The sequence below is a fragment of the Parambassis ranga genome, chromosome 15, assembly GCF_900634625.1.
Source record: "Parambassis ranga chromosome 15, fParRan2.1, whole genome shotgun sequence".
Taxonomy (NCBI): Eukaryota; Metazoa; Chordata; class Actinopteri; family Ambassidae; genus Parambassis; species Parambassis ranga.
In genome coordinates this window covers 15,102,665-15,116,804 of record NC_041035.1, presented here as the reverse complement: position 1 = coordinate 15,116,804, position 14,140 = coordinate 15,102,665, and the positions used below count along the sequence as shown (strand labels likewise).

Below are 14,140 nucleotides of genomic sequence, written 5' to 3'. Positions count from 1 at the left end.
AGCATAATTTATGTTTATTATTAGAAATTGGAGTCTTTTTTCCCTGTAGCCAGTGCTTGAGCAAGGTTGATATGTGCATTTTGTGAGAATCATGTTATGTAAAGCACACATGCGTGCACCCTCGTGTGGTTGCATCATCCTAAATTTCCCCTAGGGATCAATAAAGTATCTGTCTATCTATCTATCTGTGAAGAAGTGCATGTTAAATCATCCACAGCATCTTCTACAGAAAATGCTGGACAAGCTTGTTGCAGATGTGAGAAGATTGCACACATGTTTATTATAAAAGTGTTTCCTCAAACCAAACCTGAACCTGACCAAACAATGACCGAAAATGAAAGTGCAGTGAAAAATGGCTCTGATGGAACAAACCTCTGTCTCTGGGCTTAATGCTACCATCCATAGCACATAAAACATGTGTTTCCCTGGGTACGTAGAGCATTTAAATGTATGCTGTACCAAACAATGTGACCCCTGTTCCGAGGCAGGATGCTAACAGAGTTTGAAAACGAACTTTGTAGCTTCTTTTTGATTATAACTTCGCCTTTAGGCGACCATGTGAGAACAAGCTGGATCAAACACACAAAATGAGTTAAAAGCATCTTTTGTATTTGGCTACTCATAACTGCTAATTATTCCCATGATATGGTCCCACAGACTAAATGAATAAAATGCGCTGCCCTCTTTGTCCCTCATCAGAGAACATCTTTTTGTACAAAAGTTGACCAATAATCTGTAACATCAGTGAGCAGATAATTAAAACAAATGTACTTTCGGTTTGTAAAACCACTAAAAGCACTGCGTTATGGGTGAATGTGGTTAAAAATAAATAAATAAATAACACATTTGGCTTCTGACTTATATCAGCTACACTTACAGTTCCTGGCAGTTGCACTGAAACTTTTGAAATAAGTGCCTGAGGATAACTTAAAACCTCACTCTAACAACCTCTGATTTGGTGCCATCACTTTGAAGTTCAGCCGGGTCATTTTAATCAGCACACATGCATTAGGCTGTATTTATCATGATCGCCTGTCTGGTTTGCCACAGAGATAAATAGTGAGCACGTATAAAGCAAGTGGTTTGAGCACAGAAATCTAATTCAGAGGATAATCATGAATTAGCAATAGTTTCCATGACAGAGAAAGCATCCTTTGATGGAACAGAACAGAGAACCATGGCACACGATGATGCTGCAGTCACAGAGTGGGCGGAGGATGACGGCCCTGCACTCGACGAAAGCTTCTCAGAGGAAACAAACGCCAGCCAGGAAAGACGCAGAGAAGAGCCACACGCAGAGGCTGCCTGTGTGTTTCTTCTGTCAGAAGTGTTGGTCCATCAAATATGAGCTGTGGAAAACAATCGTTTCTTTCTGGGCCGCAGGATAAGATTACTAGAGCCTTTCCATGTAGCATACATTGATCACAAAGCGCAGGCAGGGTGTCAGCCCGTTGGATGCAGAAAGACAGACATGGCACCTCATACCCTTAAGCAATTTAGAGTCTCCTTTCCACTTGGCCTGCAGGATTTTTCAGCTGGAAAGTTCACACAGGCTGAGATTCAAAGCAGATACACACTGCTGTGAAGTAACAGTGAATAAAGAGCCACCATGTGGGAAACTCTGGTGTCACTGTTTCTTTCAACATGTCAGACAAAAAGCTGCCCAATTTAAAAAAAAATCTGAGAAACGGGGACGAGTAGTGCTCGAAAGGTTAAAGGTGGCTCATAAATATCATAAAAAACTGCAGATGCAGCTGCTGCAAGTGGATTCAATCCTTCAGACAATGCTGAAGAAAAAAGCAGCCTTTTGGCACAGAGATTCATTTACGATGTTTTACAGCCATTCCAGTGCTAATGAATGGAATGCTGTGGAATTTGGACACAGAGTTAAAATCATTTCACAGTCCAGTAGTGCTGCTTAGAGGGAGGAAGAGGGAGTCCCCAAAGCTGTGAGTTTTAAATATATGTTGTACTATGCATGGAGGCTAAATGAGGATTTTAGAGTATTTCTAGTTCTTCATCGCTCAAGGCCCAAACATTATCACATTATTCACGGCCTTCAAACATCACTTCGTTCTTGCATTTTTAACAACGCTCTCTTAACAAGCACCAATGTTGTTTTGGGATTTTTTTATTATAAAGAACATGAATGTTTAAAAACAATTTGACTTGTGAAATCAGTTTAAATAAAACTATCAAATGAAGATGTCTTTTTATACAAATATAATTGCAAGTGTGAATGTATTAATGTATTAAATTCATCACCAGATGGTTAGTTAAGGTTTCTTTTGTATATTTACATGACGATTTCAATTTATTTGAATAAACACATATTAACAAAACCAATCCTCAGTGTTCAATTCATCGTCCACACAGCGTGAATTTTGCCTCTATGGACGATTCCTCAATCTCCGCGGTGGGGGCTGACGTGGGGGTGTCCCTCCGGTGGAGTTCAGTGGAGCACATCCGGAGGTGATGCACACACCTGGAGGCCCTCTGAGACCTGGGTGGCCCCTGAGTCCAAGTTGGCCTACGTGTCCCCTCTCGCCCTGCTTCCCAGGTTGGCCATTAAAGGCTCTGCCTGGGCGTCCACGCTGACCTGTGATGCAGGCAAAAATGTTGTTTAGTCTTCAGTCTGTCCAGTTAGCTGAGTGAGGCTGTTTTCACAGATTCCAAGAACAGAGTATTTCCAGAGAAAAATAATTTATTTCTTTGGCAGATAACACACTCTACTTACTGTAAATCCCCCACCCCCCCACCTCCCTCCCCCCTGTTCTTGGGGATTTAAAGCTCCGACTCAGCAGAACACAGTTTGTAAAGTGATGCATAGGCACAGATGTGAACATCCTCATTTAACATCAGGAAGTATTGAAAGATGAAATTACCCATAGCTCCCTGATCTCCAGAAAAACCAGGAAGGCCGTAACCTTTGACTCCTTTATCACCTTTCTCTCCTCGGTCACCTGCAAGCCAGACAAAAACATACCACACACACACACACCGGGGCTCAGCAGGAATGAGAGCAGAGCCGTTCATGTTGATTGAAGTGTGTTACTGGGATCATTGTTAAATGACACCTTGTAAATATTCTTTGATTTGATTGACCTGGCATAGAAGCTGGCATGTTTACGATGCTGTACGGTATGTACGATTCAGCAGTTTGCGGTGACTTTTTTTCCCTTTTTTACTTTTTTTTCACATACAGAACACAATAAACAGGCTCTAAAAGGTTGGTTTCTGATGTGTCGCGTCAGCTACACTGTAAAAACAGGAGAGCAGCATAGTTAGCATCGACAGTTACTGTGAGATGAAGTGTTGCTCAATTTATCGGATAAGCTGTGCCAGAAAAGGCTGTGTGAAAACGATCGGATCTAAAGCCAGTAAAAAGGATTCTTATGGCTACATATTGACTATTATGACTATTAGTCCCTCCAACCGGTCCAGATTTCCATTCAAACTTCACTTTGAAGAAGACTTTTCACAAAGTAGCACTCAAAATAAAATAAAATAAAGTGATCGCGGTGGGTAAAATCTGAGCTGTGACCGTGAAAAGGCAGCAGAACTAAACTAATTTACTGCTTCTTGTTCTGCTTCAAAGTGGCCAGAAATATTAAATCATGCAGGTTTAAGTAGAAGGTCTGTCTTATTTTTACGTTGTCGGTTCTTCCTAAAACAAGCCTGGGTGAATTACAGTTTTGGTTTTAATTTTGCTGTTTTCATGAATAGTCTTGATTTTCACACCTGTTTCTCCTTGTTGGCCTGGTTCTCCGGCTTCTCCATAGAATCCCGGTGGACCCACTTCTCCATCACCACCATCATTACCAGGTTCCCCCTGACAACATCATCAACCGGGAAATACACTATTAATGGTTTCAGTAGATTAATGACTTTGGGATGATTTATTTTTCTGTTCAGGTGTTCTTCGCAATACACGAAGAAACATTCCATTTGCCTCTGACCTCCTCAAAAGCCCGAGAAGATTTATTTAGCCGATCTTTTACAACTGTACAGCACTGTGTAGTTGTTTTGGCTTTAAATGCCACAACATTGGGCTTACTGACCATAATGTAATATAGTAGAACATTTTTATGTAGTCATGGCCTTAAGATCCATCATCAGCCTCAGAGTCATTGTGATTAGGAATTGTAGGAACATGAATCGATTCTACACTGTATAATAATGTGGAAAAGGCTTTCCAATCCAAGGACAGCCTCGATACTCTCCAAAAACCATTCAACACAGACCAAGTGTCTAGTCTGTGACTCCTTATTTGTCCTCATGGAGACATGGAAAATTGTAATGTTTTCATTCCAAGCTTTTCTGCCAAATACTTCAGCTCTCTTAGTCCAGTCCAGACCCTTGCAATGTGTTTGCATTTTACTCAGCCAGGAAGAAAAAAAAATGAACAATGTATGGAGAATGTACAGGCAGTCTGACTAAAAGGCCTGCCGGAGGTGAGGTGACAGTTATACATGGCCCTTTTTGTAAACAAAACAGTGCAGGCTGGTAAATGTGGAACAAGAAACTCACAGGAGGTCCGGGGGGTCCTTTCTGTCCGGGGGGACCGGGGGCACCCATGGGAATGTCCCCGTAAAGAGGACAAACAGCTGCACACGTCCTCTTCACTGAGTTAGCAAAGGTGGACATCTGCTCCAGGACCACTTTCTTACAAACCTCGATGACGTGCTGAGCAGCGAGGGTCGGCCCCTGTGTGAGAAATCATTACCACATCCATCACTGGAAGACACCCAACTCATGTAATATGGAATATTACAGGAGAGGGTACGCTGAAGAAATGGCTGACTTTCTTGGGAAGTGCAGCAAACAAAGCCAACAATATTTCCTAAGACTCATTATGGATTTATAGCTGCACTAAATGAAACTCTTGCTGTGAGTCACTTCTAACTACAGACTAATGAGAAGCTGTTTAAATGTGTGCTCAACACCAAAGCTGTTACCAAACACCGTGTGTGCCAGTCAGTGTAACTACTGGAGCAAATGATTACTCTGCTGTTTCTGCATCGTTATTCACAGATAGATGAAGTGCCGATTATAGTACAGACTGCAGATCAGTGCTTTTCATCTGCATTACATAAAGCCCTTCTCTATACTGTAACCAGTGTAATGTTTACAACATGAGCCAAAAAGCAGATTCAGAGGCTTGTATTTTACTTACTGGTGGACCTGGGGGCCCCTGAAAGCCATCCGGTCCTCCTTCACCTCGAACCCCCTTGCCTCCGACAGGACCTGAACGTCCAGGTGAGCCTGCAGAGCCGCGCTTCCCCCGGCCTCCCTGAGGACCCTGCTTACCCCTGTCTCCGACCTACAGAGCACGTTAACAGCATCAGCAGGACACGATTCATCGCACAACACAACATGTAATCACTTTAGCACGGACAAAACTTTATGGAAAGCAGTAACTGCTTAAAATGCCTCTAATGTCACATTAATAGTCAGACTAAAACACAGTTACTAACAGAGTCATGTAGTGACTGACAATAGAAAATAATACAATATGAAAACGCAAGGAACGAAGCGCAGTGCATAAACCCTGCTCAGAACAGAGTGGAAAATTTCATGTAAGTTTTAAAACAAAAATCAAAGCTGGCAGAGAACTTCTGAGAAATGTGCAGGACTCATTTTGGTGCAGATGTAGGCGTTCCTGCTCTTATCACATTTACAGATGCTCTAAATATGTTTGGAATGTTATTTGATGGAGTTTTTAGTTTATTCAGGATGTGATCAGGAATATTGGGACGAATCACACCATCACAAAGACACATAAAAAACGTGCCTTTAAGTTATATCAGAGGACGGGATGGGATGAAGGCTCTTTAACATAAGGTCTGTTGTTACTACAGAGCTGCCATTATAGTCATCTGATACCTGCTGAAGATAGCATGGTATAATAAGACTTATAAGCGGTGCTATGTTGTATAGTTACTACATTTATACAGTATATGGGATCCACAGATGGAATCACGACTCACCTTTCCTTTCGGACCCTTTACTCCTTTTTCTCCCTTTAGAAAACAGCAACATGGATGTTAAGAATAATGAATGAGGAGGATGTAATGTCGACTTGGAAAGGATGAATTATTCCAAACAGTACCTGTGCACCTTTAACTCCTCTGATTCCCTGGATTCCTGTGTCACCCTGTGTCAGACAAATGCAAAATTAACAGCGTTTCTCATGGTGTGCTGCTCAGTCCCTGGTGATCAGGAGCATCTATCAGCAGTGTATCAAATGACAATGAGAACAGAATGAGAACAGAGGTCACTTTTAGTGACGAGAGCGGCTTTCTTCAGCTTAACCTTAGATTGAGTTTCAACTCATTGTTTAATTGTCCGGGCCACAGCTTTACTGTTATGATTCCCTCTCTTCAGGACTCCACTGTACAGGGTACCCTCTCAACATCAAACAGCAGACACAGTTAGCAACTAGCCAGTGAACATAGTGAAACAAGATTTTTTTCTTCAGAGCTTTTTCAGTGGTGTAGGTGTTTTCTGAGGGAGATTTAGCTCTGGTTGTGACCTCATGTTCATATGGGGAACTTAGAGGATCTGATGATCCACCATGACCTGAAGGGCGCCTGAATTATTGAGCTGTTCATTGTGCTTCCTCATGATGGATCTTTCTGAGTGACAGTATGGTCACCAGACCTTAATAACATCCATGTTACATTAGTAGAGCAGACATTTTGGTAATGTTTTTTGTGTCTCATTTTGTTGTTATCTAAATACAAGGTTTCTTTCCAAACCAGGAATTCATCTTGGTTTGGAAAGACTTTGCAAACGTTAAATTCTATGTGGTGTTTTGTGCCATAATTCCTGAATAGCCACAGTAATTGTACCATTAAACTGTAATTTTGCCCCATTTTATATCATGTAATGGATGAGGATGTATTACCTTAGACCCTGGTTTTCCAGGCACACCCACGTGTCCCTGTAAAGCGATGACATGTTTTAATAGCTTAAAGAAAATGAACTAGTGTTTGTAGGAGTTAAGAGAATTCATCTGGACCACTTACAGTAGGTCCAGGTGGGCCAATAAATCCAGGTCTTCCTGGCTTCCCTGCAGAACCCTTGTAACCTCTGGGGCCCTTGAGAATAAAACATTCATTAAACCAACCTCAGGACCGCTTTATTCTTTGTCGTTTCCCTTTAAGATGGCAAACTACTTTACAAACATAATGTATTATGTGCTTGGCGTAAGTGTGATTGAAATGCCTGAAAATGCAACGTACAGTTTGGCCTTGTGGGCCCATTTCTCCTGCTGGCCCCAGGACGCCTTTCTCCCCCTGTAAAAAGATACAAATGGCCAGAAATTAATCTGTCCAAAAGAACTCAGTTTTACATTTATTCACAAAACCAAACAAGATCAGTTACCTTCGTTCCACCTCGTCCGGGTTTCCCACCGTTGCCTTGCGGTCCTTGATAAGCCTGGGAGGAGCAGATCATTTACTGTATAATGATGATACAGGAGCAAAATCTAAGATAAAGATCCTTATCTGGAGTGTATATAATACCTCTATTCCCGGATCACCATCTCTGCCAGGTAAACCCGGATCTCCAATGATCCCCTGAAGAGATGCCATGATTATTATAAGATGGACATATTGTATTAGTGAAAGTGAGCACTGGGTGTGTGTCCACAAAGGATTACCTTCACTCCAATGATGCCAGCTCTGCCTACAGGCCCTTGAATGCCCTAATTTTTAGACATAAAAAGTTCACTTAAAGATTGACAGATTTAGTGTATGTGGTGTAAATCATGATCAATTCTGATACTCACTGGCTTCCCTTTCTCGCCTGCAGCCCCTCTCTCTCCAGGATCTCCCACAATACCCTGTGAAATGCATATAAATTACACCCCCAACATCCACTAAGCAACACACAAGCAAAAACTATGGAGCCGCCCATCATGTATGTTAAAGTAGGTTATCACTGCGGTTCAGGCTCTTCTCTCAGTGACTCACCAGCTTATGTTGATATAGTTCCGATCTCAGCCAACATCCAGCCACATGAACTAATGTTGTTTATGGAGACGGCACATAAGCCAAAAACATAGTTCTATTCCAGTGTTTTACCACATTAAAAATGATTTACTGCTCCATCATGCTCACATGAGGGGATTTTGAAAGTGGAGGACAAAGAATCAAGAGTGTCTTACAACGGAATTATGGAACTGGGGAACTCCCACAACCCACCTGTTTTCCTCTGGGCCCAGGCCGTCCTGTCACACCAGCAGCCCCTTTTGCACCCTAAAGAATAAAAGCACAAAAAGTTATGATTTTATAATACAATAATAAAAAAACATATTGGGAATATTCGTAAATACCTTAACTCCTTGAAACCCAGGAATTCCTTCAAATCCTCTGTCACCTTTAAGACCCTGCAAGAGGCCAAATGTTAGCAATTACATAATGACTTGCAAAAGGGCTTACCGCAGCATCTGAAAGGTTCACTTACAACTTCTCCGAGTTTCCCAGTCTCTCCGATGTCTCCAGGCGGTCCCCGAACTCCCTTTAATCACAGTCAAAATGTCAACATTAAATTATCTATAAAGTTACACAACAACAAACTTGTAACTTTATTAACTGGCTGCCCTGTAAACGGGTTCTATTAAAACCTTCACCCAGCAGAAGACTTTACCTTGAAGCCTGCGGCCCCTTTTAATCCTGTAAGACCCTTATGGCCTCTGTCTCCCTGTTAACACAACATCTCATTAATACAAGGATGTCAGGTTGAAGACGATGATATCTCTGACTGATCAGTTACCACTTGGCCCCAGGATCCTCTCATCCCTTTCTCGCCTTTGATTCCTTCTTCACCCTGAGGATTTTCAGAATGAGTCAGACTGAAGCTTAACATTGGTGGGAGCACATAGAGACAGATCTCACCTTTAGGCCCGGCTCACCAATCACACCATAGTCTCCTGTGTTGCCTCGGATTCCCTGCAAAACAAGATTGACTTAATTATGAGATCGTTCACATAGCAGCTGTTTGTTTGTGAAATGACCATCGTGAGAAACAGAGGATTTAAGTAGAAGAGACTTTTTCCACTCAGTGAAAGTTAATAACTTCTGGGACATGCAACTACAGGATACACGTGGACAGAGAAACCTTTTAGACATGACAGAATTTGTTCCTTAATTAAACACACTTCTGCTTTTCTAAAGTCTCTGCTGCAAAGAGATGAAATTTACTTTCATGATTTAGATGCACGCTCATGCCTCAGACCAAAATATATCAAACACATCCTTTTCTCCACCTCAAGTAATCCTGCAATGGGTTGGTGTAATTCTAAGCATCAATCTATTTGTCATTTAAAGGATGAACTTAGGGATGAGAGGTGAAATGTCCTCAAGAAACTCAAGGTTTGTGTGATGTGTTTATCTGATGTCAATATCAACACTTGTCCAAATCTCCAAATGCCTGGAGGCATTGAACTTAGCTTAGCTTAGCACAATGGCTGGAAAAGGGAGGAAACTCCTAGTTTAGCTTATTATTAAAGATAAAAACTACCGTACCAGTGTGTCAAAAGATTTCTTTTTAATGGTATGTTTATGTGTATGTGCAGCAAACTATCCAGGTTTGTGCTACACTAACATACTGTAGCTTTGCTATTATATTTATAATATATATATATATATATATATATATTTAATTATTCCTGTGATGCAGGATGTGGAAATTATCAGTTATAATAAGGACAGTTAAAATGTGAACATGCTCTGAATTTAGCTGCACAGCATTAGACACATTTAGTGGAAAATACACACACACACACACACACACACACACACACACACACAGGATTTAGGAAACATAAGTCATAAATACAACTACATGGATCAGTATTGTTTGCACAGATGCGGACTTCCTCAGTAGTAGAATTTTCCAATTGGCTGCATTTCAGTGAGTCAACAAACATATTAAACAACGCCGGGATGCCTCTGTGTGTTGTCAGTTTATTTGATCATCTCACCTAACAGCAGCGTCAGCTGGGCAGAGGTTAACCTCAGAGATGGCTGACATTACGGCAAGAGGCATGACCGTGAACTTTACGACGTTTCTGAGGCCGTATAGCTCAGATGAGTAAAGGACCACCCACTGCCCGACATGGGCAGTTCACATATTGGTGCCAGGAAATGCCCTCCTCAGATGCCAGCAGGGAAGGAGATAAACAAGTTGGGGCTCTGTGATTCACAAGCTGGCAGAAGGTCAAAACTCTAACCTAGTTACACAAGACAGATGTTTACTCCCAGATGAGCTACAGCTGCGATTCAAGACATGAATATGTAGCATGTACAGGTCTGGAAATGTGCTCTGGGTGTACATCGCTCTACAGGCCTGCATGTGTTTGCGGAGGCAGTTTGGGGGGATATCGTTGAGTGCAAAGGACATGTTAAATGCCAAAGCATCACATGTGTATATATATAAAAAATCCTCCTTCTTTAAACACATGTTCTCCGGACTGTTTTAAAAAGACTCTTAGATGTGTGCCAACAACAGAGACTGCTAAGCATCAAAGAGATTAACAAGTCATAAATTTAAAGTGGAAATAATCACGTCTGCGGCTCTCTGAAGGATATAAATGTGAGAGTATTTGTTCATTCACTGATGCATGTGTTACTGGCTCTTTTAGCAAAATACTTTTTTCCTCGTTTTTTTTTTTTCTCCACTTGCTCTTCCTCACCCACAAAATAAAAAAAATAAACATTTTAAAAACAAAACTAATTTCACACAATGGTTAAACAGATGGATTCCACTCATTACCAGACTCCTGGAGGGTATGGGTATTACTCAACTGCCTAGTTTTAACTGTGCATGGGATTCATTACATCTGGCCGGTTTCTTTTAAATGGAAAAGCTAAACCATTAGAAATCCTGTGATCTGAAGCCAGTGTGAGTTAAATCTATAGTCTAAACCAACAAAACACAGCCAGCCTGTCTGTGTTTTAAGATGCAAATGGTTATTACAGAACTACAACAACACATTTACTGTCACATCCGCATTGGTTCTTGTTTATCTTGTATTCTTCCTAAATCTTTTACAAAGCGGACATGAGCTCTAAAACCATGAAAGGAGACCCTGTGTTTACTATCGCTTAGCGTTGCTGCTTCCAGATCTGTTTCCATCCTGTCGTGTCTCAGTTGTGCTTCTATTGCCATTTTCCACAGCTTCACTGCTGTCTCGCGAGTGAAAGTTTTACAATGGCACTCACCCACAAGCCAGATTAACTCTTTATTGGGGCAGCAAGAGGAAGTGGATGCTGCTGCTCACACTGAAAATACATTGAACACATTGAAATGAAATGATATAAGGTTGATAACTGCATGGACGTGAGGCATGTGTTATGAAGTATTGGTGTGGAAGAGTAGTGGTGAAAAGAGAACTGAGACATCTGTCCCCACCCTTATGACCAACTTTAGGTTTTAATTGAAAGAATATTGCCAGGCCTTTGGCAGGTGATTGGAGGAATGTTCTGTCTATCACACTTACCATCAAGACCACTTGTACCTGACTACAATGCATATTTAAACATTTCAAAGCTGTTGGAGACAATGAGGCCACTGCTAAAGTAGAAAGCAGCATGGATGATTAATGAAGGAATATTTTACCCAGTTGCCTTGTCTCCCTTTGTCTCCATCTTTTCCTGGAAGACCCCTGTGACCCTGCAGAGGAGGAATCATCAATACGTCAACAGAGATTCAACTTTTCTTATCAGTATGTTGAGTCAGTTCCCTGCACAGGAAACACTCACCTTTGGTCCTGGGGGCCCCTGAACACCAGGCTGTCCATGCATACATTTACAAGATGCTCTCCCAGCTGTTAGGCCGATCTCTGCATACCCCCCACACTACAAAAGACAGCAAGGAAACATTAAGGTTTGATACTCTCTAAAAGAGGGGTTGAAGCACTACTGGTGGATGGATGACTCACCACACTAGAGAGCTCACAGCAGCCCTCTGAGTAAGCCTTTTCTGGGTCACATGACACGTCCATCTGCTGGAGGTCCACCTTGAAAGACACATGACAAAACATCAGTAGTATCAAATATCAAGCAAACTTAAAGTATTACTTTTGATGAGAACTTACAGACACAGAGCGATCTCCTGCAGCCCGCTTGACAATGGAGGTGTAACCTTGCCGAATGATTGGCCTTGGCTCATCAATGGACTCTGCTCTGACCTCTTCACAGTCTATTAGCAGCTTCACCCGGCTGCCCTTTACACTCAGAGCCAGCTTGTGCCATTCCCCATCAAACAGCTTTCCCACACCAGGGAAAGTCCTCAGCATCTGGCTTCCATGGGGGCTAGTGTAAAAGAAGTCTAAAGAGCGCGTATCACCTTGGAAGCGCAGGCCAACCTGTTCCCGTCCCTCTGGGTCGCTGACCTGCCATAGGTTCCAGGACTTCTTGGCAGTGTCCTTGGGCATCTTGAACGTTGCAATGATGGAGTAGTCGGAGGGAAGTCCATCTGGATACACATCACTGTTGCACGAGAGTGAGGTTGAAGGGGCTGGATAACTCTAAACAGAAGCTACGTTTCTTCACAAAACAACAATTAAAAGCTTCTGTGGAGACATGAGGGTTTTATTTCATAAGATCATGAAGAACTGGTGAAGTTCATGCTTAAATTTTGCATTCCCATAAGAGAAGGGAGCTGTTTACTCGCATTTGTTCAAGTTAATGTTTAATTAATTTCACACTTTGTTGGTTTGGTAGCTAAACATTATGTTGAACATTTATATAGTAAAGTGTTATTAATAAGAACAAACACCTTATGAGCAGCATAGTGCTTTAACTTTTTTATAGTCTTGGGCCTTGTGTCATGATGTGGTGTTGCAGGTGCAACACAGAATGGTATTAAATTACCCTTTAAAGAGTAACTCAACACCAGCCATGAAAGCCTCCTGTTTGTTTCACCTCTGACCACACTCAGTGTGTCCAAAGGGTGTGACTGGATCACAGGTGTGCTCTGTCACCTATGGCATGGTACATGGTACATGTCTGCATCAGCCTGGCCGTGTAGACAGTTAAAACACACAACATTTTTTATCACTTTTCAGCGTCATTGAGCTCAGTGATTCTCAGGCGGTGTAGTACTGTACCTCATGGCTCTCTGTAGATGGATGGAGGGGTTGACACGGTAGGCCGCTGTCTCAGGCTGAGAGCCATCCACTCTCCTCACTCCTCTTGACTCAGGCACACGGAACTCCTCCAGGAGATCAAAACCTCACAGCAAAAACACCGAGCTTAGTTTGACATCACAACAATTCAACATCAGGAAGCGCTGGACTACTTAATCTTACATCAGTGCTGATATCACTGATTTTTCTTAAACAGCTGCATTAATAATGACATCTCCACAGATACAATGAGGTAATCTGTTAATCTCATTAAGATTTTTTTTTTTTGGGTGGATTTAGCTCCTGAATTCTGAGACACTGGATGCTTTGTGCTGAAGTTTGAATGAGATCAGCATGGCTGCAGTCTTTCCTGTGAGGTTCATACCTGTGCAGGAAAGCGGGTGGAGGGTTCAGATTTAATGACCTGAGTGACCTGATAAAAACTGTATGTATGCTGTGTTTAAGTGAACCTAAAATTGACGGAGAGTAGCTCAGAGCTTTATCTGTAGGCAAAACCAAAGCTAGAAAAAGAAACATTGTGTTAGCCTGTCGATTTATGGATGCAGGGAGATGCAGTTTGCAGGACTTCAAAGGTTAACGTACACAGATTAACCCCAGGATGACCTTCTGACACTGCAGCGTTCATACCGAGAGCAGAAAATACTATTAGCGATGAAAGCAAAGTGAGGCGCCATCATCTGACAAACACTGACATCTGTTGGTTGTTCAGTTGTTGTACAGTTACTGTGAAAAAATCTGCCATTTCTTTCATCGGTGTGGTTTTATATAAACACTTTTTATATCATGAAGAAAATGTCTCTCCAAAGAAATCTTAATAACATGTCAAGTACAGCTGCACACATTCATACAGCCTCAGCAGGTTCATGCGTTAAAAAGTAGTTATAAAAAAAATGTAAACTTACTCTGCAACTTTTGACACTGGGCCAATCCCAAGAGGGAGACGAATGCTGCAAACACCAGCATATCTTTGGAAGGTAGCAT

At 41.9% G+C, this 14,140-nt stretch overlaps 1 protein-coding gene across 1 annotated transcript; it reads right to left on the bottom strand.

The window, feature by feature from the left end:
• Window positions 1–2,390: 2,390 nt before the first annotated feature.
• On the bottom strand, window positions 2,391–14,140 carry LOC114447653 (collagen alpha-1(IX) chain). The gene is made up of 26 exons (XM_028424041.1): window positions 14,062–14,140; window positions 13,121–13,244; window positions 12,107–12,500; window positions 11,951–12,028; window positions 11,772–11,867; window positions 11,629–11,682; window positions 8,904–8,957; window positions 8,782–8,835; window positions 8,656–8,709; window positions 8,473–8,526; window positions 8,342–8,395; window positions 8,211–8,264; window positions 7,796–7,849; window positions 7,667–7,711; window positions 7,530–7,583; window positions 7,390–7,443; window positions 7,248–7,301; window positions 7,032–7,103; window positions 6,911–6,946; window positions 6,113–6,157; window positions 5,991–6,023; window positions 5,177–5,323; window positions 4,531–4,707; window positions 3,742–3,832; window positions 2,886–2,963; window positions 2,391–2,599 (listed from the first exon to the last, which is right to left on the bottom strand). Exons 1-26 carry the CDS (start codon window positions 14,138–14,140, stop codon window positions 2,391–2,393), a joined length of 2,298 nt encoding a protein of 765 aa, XP_028279842.1.